Raw genomic sequence first — 16,634 nt, forward strand, 5'->3', positions numbered from 1 at the left:
CTCAAGGGATTTTTAACATTCTGCATAATGGCGCGATGTGAATGCTGATGATTTTCTGCATCTTAAGCCCGTGACCTGGGACGTCAGAGACCAAAGTCACTTTACTGGTTTAGTTGCTAAGTGAAACATTTTGTTTTGGATAAAATTCGAAACATTATCATATTTTGATTTGCTTAAAATAATTTCTCTGCTTACAAATGCTACTTTTTTCTTAAGTGAAGACACTTGTCTTTTCGGAATTCGTACTTTTAAACGCCTCGAAAACTGGATACTGAGAAGCAAAGGGATGTTAGTGGCAAAATTAATCATTTAGAGATAGTTAGTACACATGGTAGGTGAACCGCTCCTCTGTCTTGGTGCAAGATATGGTACTAATAGCCCTGGTAGTTGCTGCTATACAGCATGATTTAGAAAAAAAATCAATGAAATACACCGCCAGCTCAGTCATTTCCAGCCGAGGACTGCAGTTTCGTGCTTATTAGCACTCATCAGCCCGGCATAGGAAAGTGACTGAGCTGGAGATGGAAAACCTCTTAAGGAAGCCAAGAGGGCCAAACAAACTGGTAGCTAATATAGAATTAGCACTGACCAGACGAGTGACCGAAGCAATGGTTCGGTTCAACTCGAAGATTGAAGGCAAGGCAAGGTATATTCAGTAAATTACCGCCCAATAGCTAGGGCTAAAGCAGAAATACATGAAATACACCGCCAGTTTCTTCGGCGGTGTATTTCATGTTGATCTTCGAGTTGAACCGAACCATTGCTTCGGCCACTCGTCTGGTCAGTGCTAATTCTATATTAACTACCAGTTTGCTTGGCACTCTTGGCTTCCTTGAGAGGTTTTCCATCTCCAGCTCAGTCACTTTCCTACGCCGGGCTGATGAGTGCTAATAAGCACGAAACTGCAGTCCTCGGCTGGAAATGACTGAGCTGGCGATGTATTTCTGCTTTAGCCCTGGCTAATGGGCGATAATTTACAGAATAAAAAGACTACCTAGGATGTATCTTTAAACGCGTTTTACTCAAAACTTGAAAATTTACATCCCTTTGCTTCTGACTGCCTCATTTGTGAAAAGGAATCTAGCTGAACCTATTTGAAAATAAATTACAGTTATAAAAATTCTAACTCGACGAAATTAAGTACAGATATTTCTTCCCATTTGCAAGCAATGATCGAACTGCTCAGTTACAGCATCAAGAGACTGCAGTTCCGCCTTTGTTTTTGGCTCATCAGCTTGAAGTAGTCGTACCAGAGCAAAAAGCGAAAAAATCTTCATAATAAAACTGAGTGTATAATAAAACTTTTCACATTTACAGCTAAAAATATCTTAGCATGCCACTGGAGAGACGTCCGCAAATATGGTAGGGCTCCATTTTGAAAAATGAAGAAAAAAGCTAGGGTAAGAAACCTACACATTACCTCCTAGACGGAGCAAGGCAAAAAGAATTGCAAACAAATACTGATGAACAGCATTCAGGTGTGATCACAAATTTAACGAGCTGATGTGTGCCTCACATGACTTCCTTTTACTCCAATTTAATGTCATTTTCTCGTTATTGGTAATTTTAATGTGATTCAATAGTTTACTCTGTAAATATCACCAACAGTGGCCTAATTGAAACCAGATTTAAAAAAAAAAACGGCAAAATTGTCGCCAAGTTGGCGACAAAACTTGGCGACCAAAAGACTGGCGATATATCGCCAAGTGTCCGTCAAATTATAACACCACTTGAGTTTACATCGAAATTAACCACGATTTTCCCCAAAATGGGGCAAAAGACCCCTTTAAAAACACCCGAATGCAACCAAAAGAGGAGGTGCACAAGTAGACCCCACTAGGAGTCTATGTACCAAATTTCAACTTTCTAGAACATACCGTTCTTGAGTTATGCGACATACATACCCACATCCGCACATTCATACGTTCATACAGACGTCACGAGAAAACTCGTTGTAACTCGCGAATCGTCATAAAAAAATTTTGAAAAAAAAATAGAACCGACTTCAAAATTGCTCTAAAAAGTGAAAAATAATTTTATTCTTTTAACACCATCGATAATACTTTTAAACATAATTTTTGAAGTTGGCGCAAAAACGATCGATAGAATCATTCACAGCCATAACTCAACTACAAGTATAAATTTAACCACGTCCTGTTTCTTCACCACCACATGCATTACGCATTGATGACAGCATATTTGAGTAACGATATAATGTTTCGTTCCTAAGTTTGGATGATTTTTTGATAAAAATATGAACGAAGCATGGTTACAATGGATTTTACTTTTTGTTTTTGCGCCAACTTCAAAAATTATGTTTAAAAGTATTATCGATGGTGTTAAAAGAATAAAATTATTTTTCACTTTTTAGAGCAATTTTGAAGTCGGTTCTATTTTTTTTTTCAAAATTTTTTTATTTCATTCTTTTTAGTGTAAATGTAGATATTTCAGTAAAAGTAAGAAGTTACCTAGTAAGAAGTGCGACTCTATATCACTGTATTTCTTTAGAAAAGCCTTTATTCAAAATTATCATTACAATTACTATTAATGTTACAGCTATATGGCACCAAACTTTTATAACAATGAGTTTCATATTGTCGCGTAGATGAAGATAGCGAAGACAATGTGAAAGCCAAATGAAGCAAATACTCGTTAGTCTCAACTCGAGATCTTTATTCAGAACCACGAATGAACGTTACATCTCCTTATATACAACTTGAAAAAGTGCTGGAACTTTCCAAACTTGAAAAGATACAGAAATTAATAGAACATTCGAGAAAATACGGGAAAAAGTAGAAACGAAATTTTAGTAAAACTCACTTTGTCCTAGTCGGGATTTGAACCCGGGTCGCTCGTGTGGGAGACGAGAATTCTACCACTGGGCCACCGTTATCCACGGATGAAAAGTGCGAGCTTCGCTACAATATCATTTTAATCATTTAATAAGGAAATTTACTGTTTTTTGCCCATAACTTTTTTTCTAAAGAACAAATATGGTCAAACAAAGTAATGGGACCTAAGTTGAGCCATCCTCTATCCATTAAAAAAAGAATCATCAAAATCGGTTCACTAGGTGAGACGCTATGAGTGGACAAACAAAAAAAAAAAAAAAAAACATACATACGGTATGAACTGATAACCGCCTCCTTTTTGAAGTCGGTTAAAAATGGATATTTCGCGTGTCTATACGCTCTTAGACACTTGTCCACGTGCGGTCGAGTCGAAAGAAAAACTCAACATTCATTCGGGAGTGAGTAAAATGGAAATTAAGATCGATTTTTGAGTGAAAATTTTTTTGCGAATACAATACTTCCTTTTTTTTTAACCGACTTCAAAAAGGAGGCGGTTATCAATTCATACCGTATGTATGTTTTTTTTTTTTGTTTGTTTGTCCACTCATAGCGTCTCACCTAGTGAACCGATTTTGATGATTCTTTTTTTAATGGATAGAGGATGGCTCAACTTAGGTCCCATTATTTTGTTTGATCATATTTGTTCTTTAGAAAAAAAGTTATGGGCAAAAAACAGAAAATTTCCCTATTAAATGATTAAAATGATATTGTAGCGAAGTTCGCACTTTTCATACGTGGATAACGGTGGCTCTGTGGTAGAATTCTCATCTCCCACACGAGCGACCCGGGTTCAAATCCCGACTAGGACAAAGTGAATTTTACTAAAATTTCGTTTCTACTGTTTCCCGTATTTTCTCGAATGTTCTATTAATTTCTGTATCTTTTAAAGTCTGGAAAGTTCCAGCACTTTTTCAAGTTGTATATAAGGAGATGTAACGTTCATTCGTGGTTCTGAATAAAGATCTCGAGTTGAGACTAACGAGTATTCGCTTCATTTGGCTTTCACATTGTCTTCGCTATCTTCATCTACGCGACAATATGAAACTCATTGTTATAAAAGTTTGGTGCCATATAACAGTAACATTAATAGTAATTGTAATGATAATTTTCAATAAAGGCTTTTCTAAAGCAATACAGTGATATAGAGTCGCACTTCTTACTAGGTAACTTCTTACTTTTACTGAAATATCTACATTTACACTAAAAAGAATGAAATAAAAAAATTTTGAAAAAAAAAAAAAAAGAATCGACTTCAAAATTGCTCTAAAAAGTGAAAAATAATTTTATTCTTTAAACACCATCGATAATACTTTTAAACATAATTTTTGAAGTTGGCGCTAAAACAAAAAGTAAAATCCATTGTAACCATGCTTCGTTCATATTTTTATCAAAAAATCATCCAAACTTAGGAGCGAAACATTTATATCGTTACTCAAATATGCTGTCATCAATGCATAATGCATGTGGTAGTGAAGAAACTGGACGTGGTTAAATTTATAGTTGTAGTTGAGTTATGGCTGTGGATGATTTTATCGATCGTTTTTGCGCCAACTTCAAAAATTATGTTTAAAAGTATTATCGATGGTGTTTAAAGAATAAAATTATTTTTCACTTTTTAGAGCAATTTTGAAGTCGGTTCTATTTTTTTTTTCAAAATTTTTTTATTGTAAAAGGAAGTAAAAAACCACCATTGTAAAGACACACTCCGTTTCTTTATGATCTAACTTGCATTCAAGCACGTAGCACGAGTCACACTGCATGCTTCTAGATGCTGTAACGGAGCTGTGCCGTATTTAATTGTGATTCCGTGCAGCACTGCTCGCAAATACTGAATAGCATCCTGGCGTGATAAAATTTTATTGACTACCAGTGTTGAAATACACTCAACTTCTTTTAGGTTTTTTTTTCTTTTTTTTGGTCTTAAATCTCGCAACGCGTATGTGCCCGTTGCCGGATTCTGAGACTTAGCTAATCCGCATTCAATTCACGTGTTATTCTTCTGCCTTAACACAGTTTATGTGGCGATAATTTGTAGCTTTATTTCTTCCTCTGTTGTAGTTACGCTGTCGAGGGCACAAGACGTGAAAACTTGGCGCTTGACTACAAACTTTGACAACCCCCGGGTCTGGCAGGATGGAATACCACCTTGTGCGAACGACAAAGTGATTTTTCCCGCTTCACCCCCCATCACTGTTTACATGCCGGAAGTCTTCTCAGTACGAGAAATGGTAACGAACACTTTTTGCCTTATGATACATACTGTCTGACCACGGATTGTATGGAGAGGCAAACATCCGGTTTACAGGCGGAAATGGAAGCATCTCTTACTTTTCATGGATGCCAGTTTTTACATTTGTGTGTACTGTGTAAATCTCTAAATTAAGCGGCGTATCATTCAAATGAGCGGAACACGCGCATCAAATTTTTATTACCCCCCCCCCCCTTTAGATAGGCTCGTCTTAACTTAACGTTTGCCGATTCCATACAATCCGTGGTCAAACCGTATTCTAGTCCGACTGCGAACAAATGACCGTTGTCAATCATTTAAGAATACGAGTCCATTCCTTAAAATTAAAATAGGTAGAGAAGGAAGAGAGGACGCGTGCCATATTTTGGAGTTAGCAACATTTTGGTGATATGAAAAAAAAAGTACTCCTAGTATTTTTTGTTGTGTTTTTATTTAGACCTGAAAGGTTTTTCAGTTATAACTGCATTGAGTTGGCGAAAAGGGTAAAAATGACAAGCTTTGCATTCTTTATTGCAACCCTATGCTAATCTCGCCGGTTTTCAATTCGCAACTCCAGCGCTCGAATACGCTACCTTGCGGTGATTTACAAAACTGCCGAAAAAACTAAAACATTGCACTCGACGTTAAATCCCGGTTATCACAAATTTGCCATTTCAACTGCGCTTGAGCTGACTTAGCTGATTTCAAAAATCTTGCTAAAAACAATTAAACAGTTTAAATTTGTTAATAAATTTGAGATAGCAACAGATAACTAGTATGTTGTGGCCATCACGAAACTTTCTTCTATATTTTTCTTTTTTTTTTCTGATCCCTCCCCATGCTTGACGAGGAAGCAATATTCCCAACAAAAACAAAATGACACATGCAAAAACTTGACGACTATCCCAATGTCTGAATTATTGCAAAAGCAAAGCAAAGAGCGAAAATTGAAAGTTATTTTAAAAGCCTTGCTTGAATGAATTACAAATATTTTATTTGTTAACAAACATAAGATGGCAACAGTTAAAAATTTTAAATCATTGGGATAATAATTCCTATCATTTCCATACAATTAAAATCACTAGTATGTTGTGGCCATCACGAAACTTTCTTCTATATTTTTCTTTTTTTTTTTTTCTGATCCCTCCCCATGCTTGACGAGGAAGCAATATTCCCAACAAAAACAAAATTACACATGCAAAAACTTGACGACTATTCCAATGTCTGAATTATTGCAAAAGCAAAGCAAAGAGCGAAAATTGAAAGTTATTTTAAAAGCATTGCTTGAATTAATTACAAATATTTTATTTGTTAACAAACATAAGATGGCAACAGTTAAAAATTTTAAATCATTGAGATAATATTTCCTATCATTTCCATAAAATTAAAATCACGAGAAATACGCAGACGGCAATCTATTACGATTTATCTTTCTTAATGTTGCATTAATAAAAATATTTTTATTCGCAAAAAAAAAAAAAAAAATCAACACCTCTTGGAGCGATCGGCGTCAAAATTGAACCAAAGCCTGTTTACATATGGATTCACATATATTCCAAATTTCAACCAGAACGTAGCATTACTTCTTGAGATAGGGCACTCAAAATGGAAAAAAAGAACGGGTGATTGCGCTACCCCCCTTTTTAGCTGTTGACACAAAAATAAAATCAGTTCTTATACCCACTAAGGGCTACTTGCCGATAAATTTTTCTTTCATTCCGTTCATTATTTCTTGAGATACAGCAGTCACAATTGACGACAAAAAACGTTCTATAGCTCAACCCCCGTTTGAGTTGTTGACACCAAAATTGAATCAGCACCTGTTCCTGTTAATACCAACATATGGACCAAATTTTGTTTGATTCCGCCAGTTACTTCCTGAGGAATAGCAAGCAAGCGTAACTCGAAAAACGTCCCATTGCTCCACCCCCCTTGGAGGAATTCGCGCCAAAAACTAATGGGCACAAGTTCACATAGGGGCACATACGTGTACTAAATTTCGTTCGATTTCATGCGGTAGTTTTTGTTGTAGAGCGGCCACAAAAAACTGGTCACACACAGACGTGACACACATACACACACACACACACACATACACATACACATACAGACAGACAGACATTTTCCAAAAATGGTCGAAATGGACTCAGCACACCTCAAAACGTTCGAATCCGTCAAAATTCGAAATTCGAAAATTTGTACGAATCCAATACTTTCTTCTATATATTAGATATAGAAGAAAGTAAAAATTAGAAATCACAAAGCTTTCTCTGATTTCGTTCTTAGGTCTCGGTAAAGATTGAGTTTTGAGTCTTAATTATTAATGGATTCGGAGTCTGATTTTTCTATCAAAGGCCCTTTTCAGGGTCAAATTTTCAACCTCAGAAGAGCGTGCTAGAATTGCAGCATCACTTTTAATACAAAGCCGAACCATCAACCTAAATAAAAATGTATAATACTGCTGTTTACGCTTAACGTAAAATATCCGCAAAAGATGGATATCTGTACTCACATTCCAGTCAGTTTTGAAGTACATACCGTGTTTTACGTTTACGTTAAGTAAACATTTTCAAAAAAATAAATATTGATTGCTTTCAGCAACAGAAATTGTTTCGTACCTTAACGGTATTCTCAATTTCTCAAAATAATGTTAGTTTTCATTATTTCCCTCCAAAAAGTGTGATGATTGTCGTAAATGGCGAAAGCGTAAACACAATAAAACTCTGGGTTAACAAACTTCGCATTTGCTCTGTTCGATGCATTTTTCTTTTTTTTTTTTGAAAGGGGATAACGATATACCAGGTAAGTTTTTTTTTAATTGTTTTGTGTGAATTTGTAGGAATATGGGTTTTTTTAAATCTTGAGTTCGAAAGAAGGATTTGATAACATTAGCAGAAGAATTAAGGCTTTCATCTCCGCCTAGTTTAAAAACAATTAATTTAACCAAACTAATTTTATTGCAGCATTTAGTTGGAATGGGCAGTATGCAAAATATTTTCTTGAATATATTATCGTAGAACGAAATGAAAAATGTTTAACGCTGAAAATTTTCCTCGCCAAAATAGTGGGATTATAGTTAAGGGTTATAGTTTTACTATTGTGTGAGCAAAGAACATTTGGCGAGATTTCGCATGTCAGTTAAACCATATTTATTTTTTTTATCATGAGTGGAATAAAAAGGTAGAAAGATTACAGAATTCGATAAGTTTAAAGAAATAATGTAAGATCAATTGAAAAGAAAACTACCACCATATATCCGTGCGAAGGTTGTTGATGATTTGCATTGCATGACATAATTAAATCATAACGCAGAAATTAGAAAAATACGAAACAGAAAAGTTTTAAATTAACCGATTCGGCAAATTGAGAAATATGACTCAGCTACAAATGCAAAACAATTAGTGGTAGCCAAGCGAGACAAAGAAGTATCATCTTCTTTTGATAATAATTTGTAATGTCATATAATTAAATTATCTCTCATTAATTGTTATTCTTGTCAGGCCACAATTATTATTTATTTTTATCAAGAATTGATAAATATCGAATTCAACATCGTGGAACTGGCTGCTTAGAACTACGAACTACGTAATTTGCATTAATTTTTGACGTTTAGTAATGCTTCTTGAATTCTCATTTCTTTCTACGTAGACCAGAATATCCACAAGATTTTGACAATTAATTTGAAAAGAATAAAGCGAAAAAAATCATGCGTACGAACAAAATTTACTAGGCTTATGAGCATTTTTTACGCTACGCGGCGTGCGTTTGTTTTACCTTTTTCATCCGCCATTAGACAGTGGCTGCAGTGCCCTCTATAGTTTGTTGGAGTTGCGAATTCAAATTAATTACAGGAAGCATTGTTTTCTCTGACCAATGGCTGCTGAAAGAGGTTTTTTTGAGCAATCACGATTGCTTATTGTTCTCACTTGACCGTTTTTGGCGTCCGTGCCTTTTTCAGCTTGGACCAGGGCTGCAGCAAAACCGTCCACCGGCGGCGGCGCGGCTGGTCCTGAGCACTGTCCCCCGGAATCCACTTTTGCTGGGCGGTGGCGTCCATGTCCCACACACACGAACGCCTGCTCACACACACTCACGAACGCCTACACACACACACGAACGCCTACACACACACTCACGAACGCCTACACACACACACACACACACGAACGCCTACACACACACACGAACGCCTACACACACACACGAACGCCTACACACACACACGAACGCCTACACACACACACGAACGCCTACACAGACACACCCACGAACGCTTACACACACACACACACACGAACGTTTACACACACACACACAACACACACACACACGAACACCTACACGCACACGCACGTACACAACACTCACACACATGCATACATACACTTACGCACAGGGAACGATTAAGACGTCGAGGGGCCCTAGGCCAAACCCTTTTTCAGGGGCCCCTGTAATCAAACATTACCGTTTTTTTTCGTTAGGTAAAGCAATTTTAGCAATTTGGGGGCCCCTAAAGAGCGGGGGGCCCTAGGCCAAGGCCTAGTTGGCCTATTCAGTAATCAGGCCCTGCTTACGCACCCACGCACCCACACACATGCGCCTACACAAACACACACGCTCATGATTGCGAAAAACATAATTTAAATTTAAGATGCCAAAAATTCAAATTAATTTTTTTTAATTTTTTTTTTTTTGTTTTTTTTTGTTTTTTTTTGTTGTGTCCATGGACAATTAAATGGCTCCGTGTGTCCTCAAGACCGCGTCCGCTAGCTGCAACGCATCTGTGCTGTAGAGGACCTCTCGAAGTTCTGAAGCCAGTGGCACCATACCCAGCTGCAGAACATGTGGGATAAGGGCCGGGCACTCAAGAATGTGATCCGGAGTCAGTTGGGCATCGGTGCAGTTCTTGCAGGGAATATAAGTTCTCGTTTTGTCGGAAAGAATTTTCATCCCTTTATAGTGGTTTGTTCTTAATCTTGCAATTGTAGATGTTAGGATTCTGGGGCAATCAAAGTCGGTGATGAGGGGCTTCTTAAAGGTATGCGGCAGAAGTCGATGTTTTGCGACAGCATTTGCGTCTGCTAGCGTGATGGTGGTGCAAGGTTTGCTAACGTTTCTGCCATTTTTTGCTAGGAAATCCGCACACTCATTCCCTTCAATATTCACGTGCGCCGGTATCCATTGCAGCATGCAGGATTTTCCATTGCCGTGCAAGTCTTCGAGTTGGGCATTTATGGCAGAGGTGATGTTGGTTGCTCCGTTTTTTATTGCTTCTAAGGCCGCTTTTGAGTCAGAGAAGATTGCCAATCCATCAGTTGGGACTGAGATCTCTTGATTGGTCATGTAAAAAGTGAGTGCCTCCTTAATCGCAAGAAGTTCGCTGGTGAAGTTAGAAGCAAACTCTCGGGGGAGCCTGTAACCCCTAGAGAGCGCTTCCCCGGGTGGCGGATAGAGGAATGCCTTCAGTGGTCTCCACTGGTGGTAGAAGGGAAATAAAAAACCTTCCGCGGACCAACAGGTAGAAGTCCAACCTTTCGAGGCTCTGGCAACCCTCCTTTCCATGGATAGTGCTGAAAGAGGTTAAACTAAGAAATTGAAGCCGAAATTTCACCACTGTACCCCAAGATCCTTAGCTTCTTGCTAAGTATCATGAGATACATCTTGATTCAAAACATTCCATTACTGATTCTCAATTAGTTGTTAATTTAAACTTAGATATTGTTGATAAAGTTATGAAGCACATTTGCAAAATTTCATTAAAACATGAATTAAAATGCAAACCAATCCGTCCTTTATATGGTCTTTTTCCGAGATTGGTGAAAACTATTCTCGCGAAGTGATCACGTTATCATAACCCCGCTCATCATTGTACCGCTGTATCCCATAATTCTGGCTTCGATTTAATCTCCTTTTACCATAGACGGGGCCTCTCTATGTACATTTCTTTACTCCATAGCCGACAAGGAAATTAAATGCAATGATTAAAAATTTTTATCTGTTACCAGTTTCTGCTTGTTATTAAATAAAATACTTGAAATTGATTTTAATAGTATAAGGCTTTTAAAAGAATTTTCAATTTTCCCTCTTGATTTTACTAAGGCCCCTATTCGGAACTCCAGCGCTCGAATACGCTACCTTGCGGTGATTTACAAAACTGCCGATGAAACTAAAACATTGCCACGTTGCGTTCCACGTGTGTCTGTTGATGTAAACACAGGCAGTTTGTTCTGAGTATTTATTAACGCAATCGATGTGTCTTAGTTTGCTTTCAGCTACAGAAATTAATTCGTCCCTTGGTAGTATTCTCAAGCTTCTCAAAATAATGTTAGTTTTCCTTATTTCTTTCAAAAAAGTATTAAATGGTGGAAGCGTAAACAAGAAAACTCTGGATTAACAAAATTGGATAACGTTATACCATTTAAAATTTTTTATTGTTTTGTATGAATTTGTAAGAATATGAGTTTTTTTCAATCTTAAATTAATTTAACTAATCATATTTTACAGCAGCATTTAGTTGGAATGGACAGTATGCAAAATATTTTCTTGAATTTATTATCGTAGAACAAAATGAAAAATGTTTAACCGAGAAAGAATTTACTTTATTCCTTTTATTCTCAGCGGAAAGGTTTCGCCAAATTTGTTTAGGGTTATAGTTTTAGTATTGTGCGAGCAAAGTAGCCTTGGCGAGATTTCGCGTTTTTAGTTAAACCATTTTTAATTTTTATCATGAGTGGAATAAAATGATACTAAGATTACAGAATTCGATAAGTAAAAAGAAATAATGGTCAATCAACTGAAAAGAAAACTACGACCATATATAAACTGTGAGTACACATTTTATTTATTTTGTTCTGAGTGAATTTGAATAAATATCACTTTTTCAATTCGATGAAAAAAAAAAACGAACTTAACAACATTGACTGGACACTTTTCCTTAACCTAATTCCACATAAATGATTTAAATAACCTTTGTTACTACAGTATCCTACTGAAATACACAGTTAAGCAAATAAATTTTCTTGGAAATATTTATCGCAGAACAGATTGAAAAATCCAGAAAGAACGTTAAGAATTTGAACAATAAAAAATAAAAGTTCGCCAAAAATCTGTTTATAGGGTTATGGTTTTAAAATTGTGTGAAAGAATAATGTATCTTGACAAGATTTCGCATATCAGGTAAATCATTTCCATGACGAATGAATTAAATGCATGATTTCTTTGAATATCCAATCATATAGTCATAGAAATAAATTATCTAGTGTTAAACGTTACTCTTGACAGTCTGCCACGTATGTGCACTATGTGACAAAAATGTCAACAAATGCCGGAAATGTCACGAAACTGAACTTAATATGTACTAATGTATAGAAAAAACGGTACAAAATGAAAATGCCGTTCGAAGCGAACCAAAAATTTATGAATTCCGAATTCAACATCGTGAAAATGGCTGCTTCAGAACAACTTACTGTATGTTCTGCATTAATTGTTTACTTTCGTAATACTTTTTGGTTTCTAATCTCTTTCTATATGGGTCAGAATAACCAAAAGACTTTGAAAAATCTTTTCAAATGAATAAAGCGAAAAAATCATACATACGAACAAAAATCACAACACTGTTAGCATTTTCTTCGTTACCACATGCGTTTGTTTTTGTTTTTAAGTCGGCCATTAGACAGTGACTGCAGTGCCCCCTATAGTTCGTTGGAGTTGCGAATATATTCGAGCCGGCGCATCAGCTTAAGATTAGCTATAGATTAGCCTTTTTGGATCGGAGCGCGCATAGACTAATAATAAGAGTAGACCGAGCTTTCTCATTCTTGCTGATGAAGAAAATTGGTTCATAGATGTATCATGTGACTAGTGGAAGGGCTTGGCAAAGACTTTGGCAGCATGGTTGCTAGATGGCAGCATTATCTACAGTTTGGCACTCGACATGTATTTTACGACACTGTGTTTTCATTAAAAAAGACTTCCAGGTGCAGGGATTGAACTGTTTTTCTTTTAGTTATGCATTATTTTGACATTAGTAATAGTTTTTGATCAGTTTTCGGTAACTTTTATTTCATTTGGAGCTGTCAGCGTTGGCGTGAACGAAATGGCGTAAACGTTTTGCGTGAACGCAAAAATGTACTAATCGGTATCTTAAATTGAAACTGTAGGTAAAAATCTTACCGTTTGCTGATTCTTCTTGGTCGCTTGCATCTTTTATTGCTTAGAGAGTTATTGAAATTGACTAAAGAAAATGCACAATACTATCTAAACGAAAAACTCACTATATTAACAAAATATTTACAACTTAGAATAACAAATTTACAAATCGGACTCCATAAAAGATCATTCTTCCGTGATCCATAAATTCTATTTATTTTATTTCGCGCTGGCGTTGATCGTCTGCTACGATTAACGCCCGCTGTTGCTAGGATATTCACCAGTCACATGGTTTGGTTTATGAGCAGCAAAAGGGTTGCCATAGCTCGGTCTACTCTTATTATTAGTCTATGGGAGCGCGTGTTTGAGTGGTTGTCTTTTCTGGCGAGAAATCGCGTTTGGTGATTGTTCACTGAGAGCGATTACTAGCGGCACGTGATTTGTTTATTAAATAAACTATTATTTTAAGCAAATTTGGCGAAACCCGAAATTTTGCTCTGGTAACACTAGCAGCGCAACAATGAAACTTCCGATCCAAAATGGCTAAACTTAAGCTGATGCGTCGGCCTATTCGCAACTCCAACGAACTATAGGGGGCACTGCAGTCACTGTCTAATGGCCGACTTAAAAACTAAAACAAACGCATGTGGTAACGAAGAAAATGCTAAAAGTGTTGCGATTTTTGTTCGTATGTATGATTTTTTCGCTTTATTCATTTGAAAAGATTTTTCAAAGTCTTTTGGTTATTCTGACCCATATAGAAAGAGTATTACGAAAGTAAACAATTAATGCAGAACACACAGTAAGTTGTTCTGAAGCAGCCATTTTCACGATGTTGAATTCGGAATTCATAAATTTTTGGTTCGCTTCGAACGGCATTTTCATTTTGTACCGTTTTTTCTATACATTAGTACATATTAAGTTCAGTTTCGTGACATTTCTGGCATTTGTTGACATTTTTGTCACATAGTGCACATACGTGGCAGACTGTCAAGAGTAACGTTTAACACTAGATAATTTATTTCTATGACTATATGATTGGATATTCAAAGAAATCATGCATTTAATTCATTCGTCATGGAAATGATTTACCTGATATGCGAAATCTTGTCAAGATACATTATTCTTTCACACAATTTTAAAACCATAACCCTATAAACAGATTTTTGGCAGATTTTTTTATTTTTTATTGTTCAAATTCTTAACGTTCTTTCTGGATTTTTCAATCTGTTCTACGATAAATATTTTCAAGAAAATTTATTTGCATACTGTCTGTTTCAGTAGGATACTGTAGTAACAAAGGTTATTTAAATCATTTATGTGGAATTAGGTTAAGGAAAAATGTCCAGTCAATGTTGTTAAGTTCGTTTTTTTTTTCATCGAATTGAAAAACTGATATTTATTCAAATTCACTCAGAACAAAATAAATAAAATGTGCACTCACAGTTTATATATGGTGGTAGTTTTCTTTTCAGTTGATTGACCATTATTTCTTTTTACCATAGACTAATAATAAGAGTAGACCGAGCTATGGCAACCCTTTTGCTGCTCATAAACCAAACCATGTGACTGGTGGATATCCTAGCAACAGCGGACGTTAATCGTAGCAGACGATCAACGCCAGCGCGAAATAAAATAAATAGAATTTATGGATCACGGAAGAATGATCTTTTATGGAGTCCGATTTGTAAATTTGTTATTCTAAGTTGCAAATATTTTGTTAATGTAGTGAGTTTTTCGTTTAGATAGTATTGTGCATTTTCTTTAGTCAATTTCAAAAACTCTCTAAACAATAAAAGATGCAAGCGACCAAGAAGAATCAGTAAACGGTAAGATTATTACCTACAGTTTCAATTTAAGATACCGATTAGTACATTTTTGCGTTCACGCAAAACGTTTACGCCATTTCGTTCACGCCAACGCTGACAGCTCCAAATGAAATAAAAGTTACCGAAAACTGATCAAAAACTATTACTAATGTCAAAATAATGCATAACTAAAAGAAAAACAGTTCAATCCCTGCACCTGGAAGTTTTTTTTAATGGAAACACATTGTCGTAAAATACATGTCGAGTGCCAAACTGTAGATAATGCTGCCATCTAGCAACCATGCTGCCAAAGTCTTCGCCAAGCCCTTCCACTAGTCACATGATACATCTATGAACCAATTTTCTTCATCAGCAAGAATGAGAAAGCTCGGTCTACTCTTATTATTAGTCTATGCTTTTTACTTATCGAATTCTGTAATCTTACTACCATTTTATTCCACTCATGGTAAAAATTAAAAATGGTTTAACTAAAAACGCGAAATCTCGCCAAGGCTACTTTGCTCGCACAATACTAAAACTATAACCCTAAACAAATTTGGCGAAACCTTTCAGCTGAGAATAAAAGGAATAAAGTAAATTCTTTCTCGGTTAAACATTTTTCATTTTGTTCTACGATAATAAATTCAAGAAAATATTTTGCATACTGTCCATTCCAACTAAATGCTGCTGTAAAATATGATTAGTTAAATCAATTTAAGATTTTAAAAAACTCATATTCTTACAAATTCATACAAAACAATAAAAAATTTTACCTGGTATAACGTTATCCAATTTTGTTAATCCAGAGTTTTCTTGTTTATGCTTCCACCATTTAATACTTTTTTGAAAGAAATAAGGAAAACTAACATTATTTTGAGAAGCTCGAGAATACTACTAAGGGACGAATTAATTTCTGTAGCTGAAAGCAAACTAAGACACATCGATTGCGTTAATAAATACTCAGAACAAACTGCCTGTGTTTACGTCAACAGACACACGTGGAGCGCAACGTGGCAATGTTTTAGTTGCATTCGCAGTTTTATAAATCACCGCAAGGTAGCGTATTCGAGCGCTGGAGTTCCGAATCTAAATAGCAGCTCTAGATTCTACAGCTGCGACTCAGTCGGTTTTTTTTTTTTTTAATTTTTAATTTTAGTTACTTGTTGACAGAAAATTTAAGTTCTTGCCAAGAGCTTCAAGGGTTTTGAAAAATTGATCACCTTTCAAACTTTGACATAAGTAAACACGCCATATCTCTCCAGTTATTATAGCGATGGCAAACTATCGGCTTTTAATTTTTTTACACCATTTAAAAAAACATCCAACACTATAAAAATAGCTCAACAAATTTGCAAAATTTCAACACATCTAAGTAAGTTACAAAATGTATCTATTGCTTCTGCGGTTGTTTGAATAATTTGGATCTTTCACATTTTTTTTTTTTTTTAACTTTAAACGTTTAGATACAACAAATACGCATGAAACTGAGTTGTGGTAACGTGGACCACAGCAACGTTGTGAGATTGACTAGAGTTGGTGTTTTTTCTTTTTCCCCTTTTTTGGTGGAATTTTCAATGGATTTTGCCGTCCAACCACGCG

At 35.9% G+C, this 16,634-nt stretch overlaps 2 protein-coding genes across 3 annotated transcripts in view; one reads left to right on the plus strand and one right to left on the minus strand.

Moving 5' to 3' along the window:
- Positions 1 to 3,159, minus strand: part of LOC129223730 (tubulin-specific chaperone E-like) — a 310,220-nt gene extending 307,061 nt beyond the window's left edge. Inside the window, exon 1 of the mRNA XM_054858085.1 lies at positions 3,125 to 3,159. The gene's annotated coding sequence lies outside the window, so the exon portion shown is untranslated. The remainder of the gene's footprint in view (positions 1 to 3,124) is intronic.
- Positions 1 to 16,634, plus strand: part of LOC129223731 (protein amnionless-like) — a 48,745-nt gene that overhangs the window by 5,226 nt on the left and 26,885 nt on the right. For both annotated transcript variants that reach the window (XM_054858087.1, XM_054858088.1), the window contains exon 2: positions 4,911 to 5,080. In XM_054858087.1, the coding sequence (XP_054714062.1) occupies positions 4,911 to 5,080 (170 nt within the window). The remainder of the gene's footprint in view (positions 1 to 4,910; positions 5,081 to 16,634) is intronic.

Source organism: Uloborus diversus, chromosome 6 (assembly GCF_026930045.1).
Source record: "Uloborus diversus isolate 005 chromosome 6, Udiv.v.3.1, whole genome shotgun sequence".
NCBI classification, from domain to species: Eukaryota; Metazoa; Arthropoda; class Arachnida; order Araneae; family Uloboridae; genus Uloborus; species Uloborus diversus.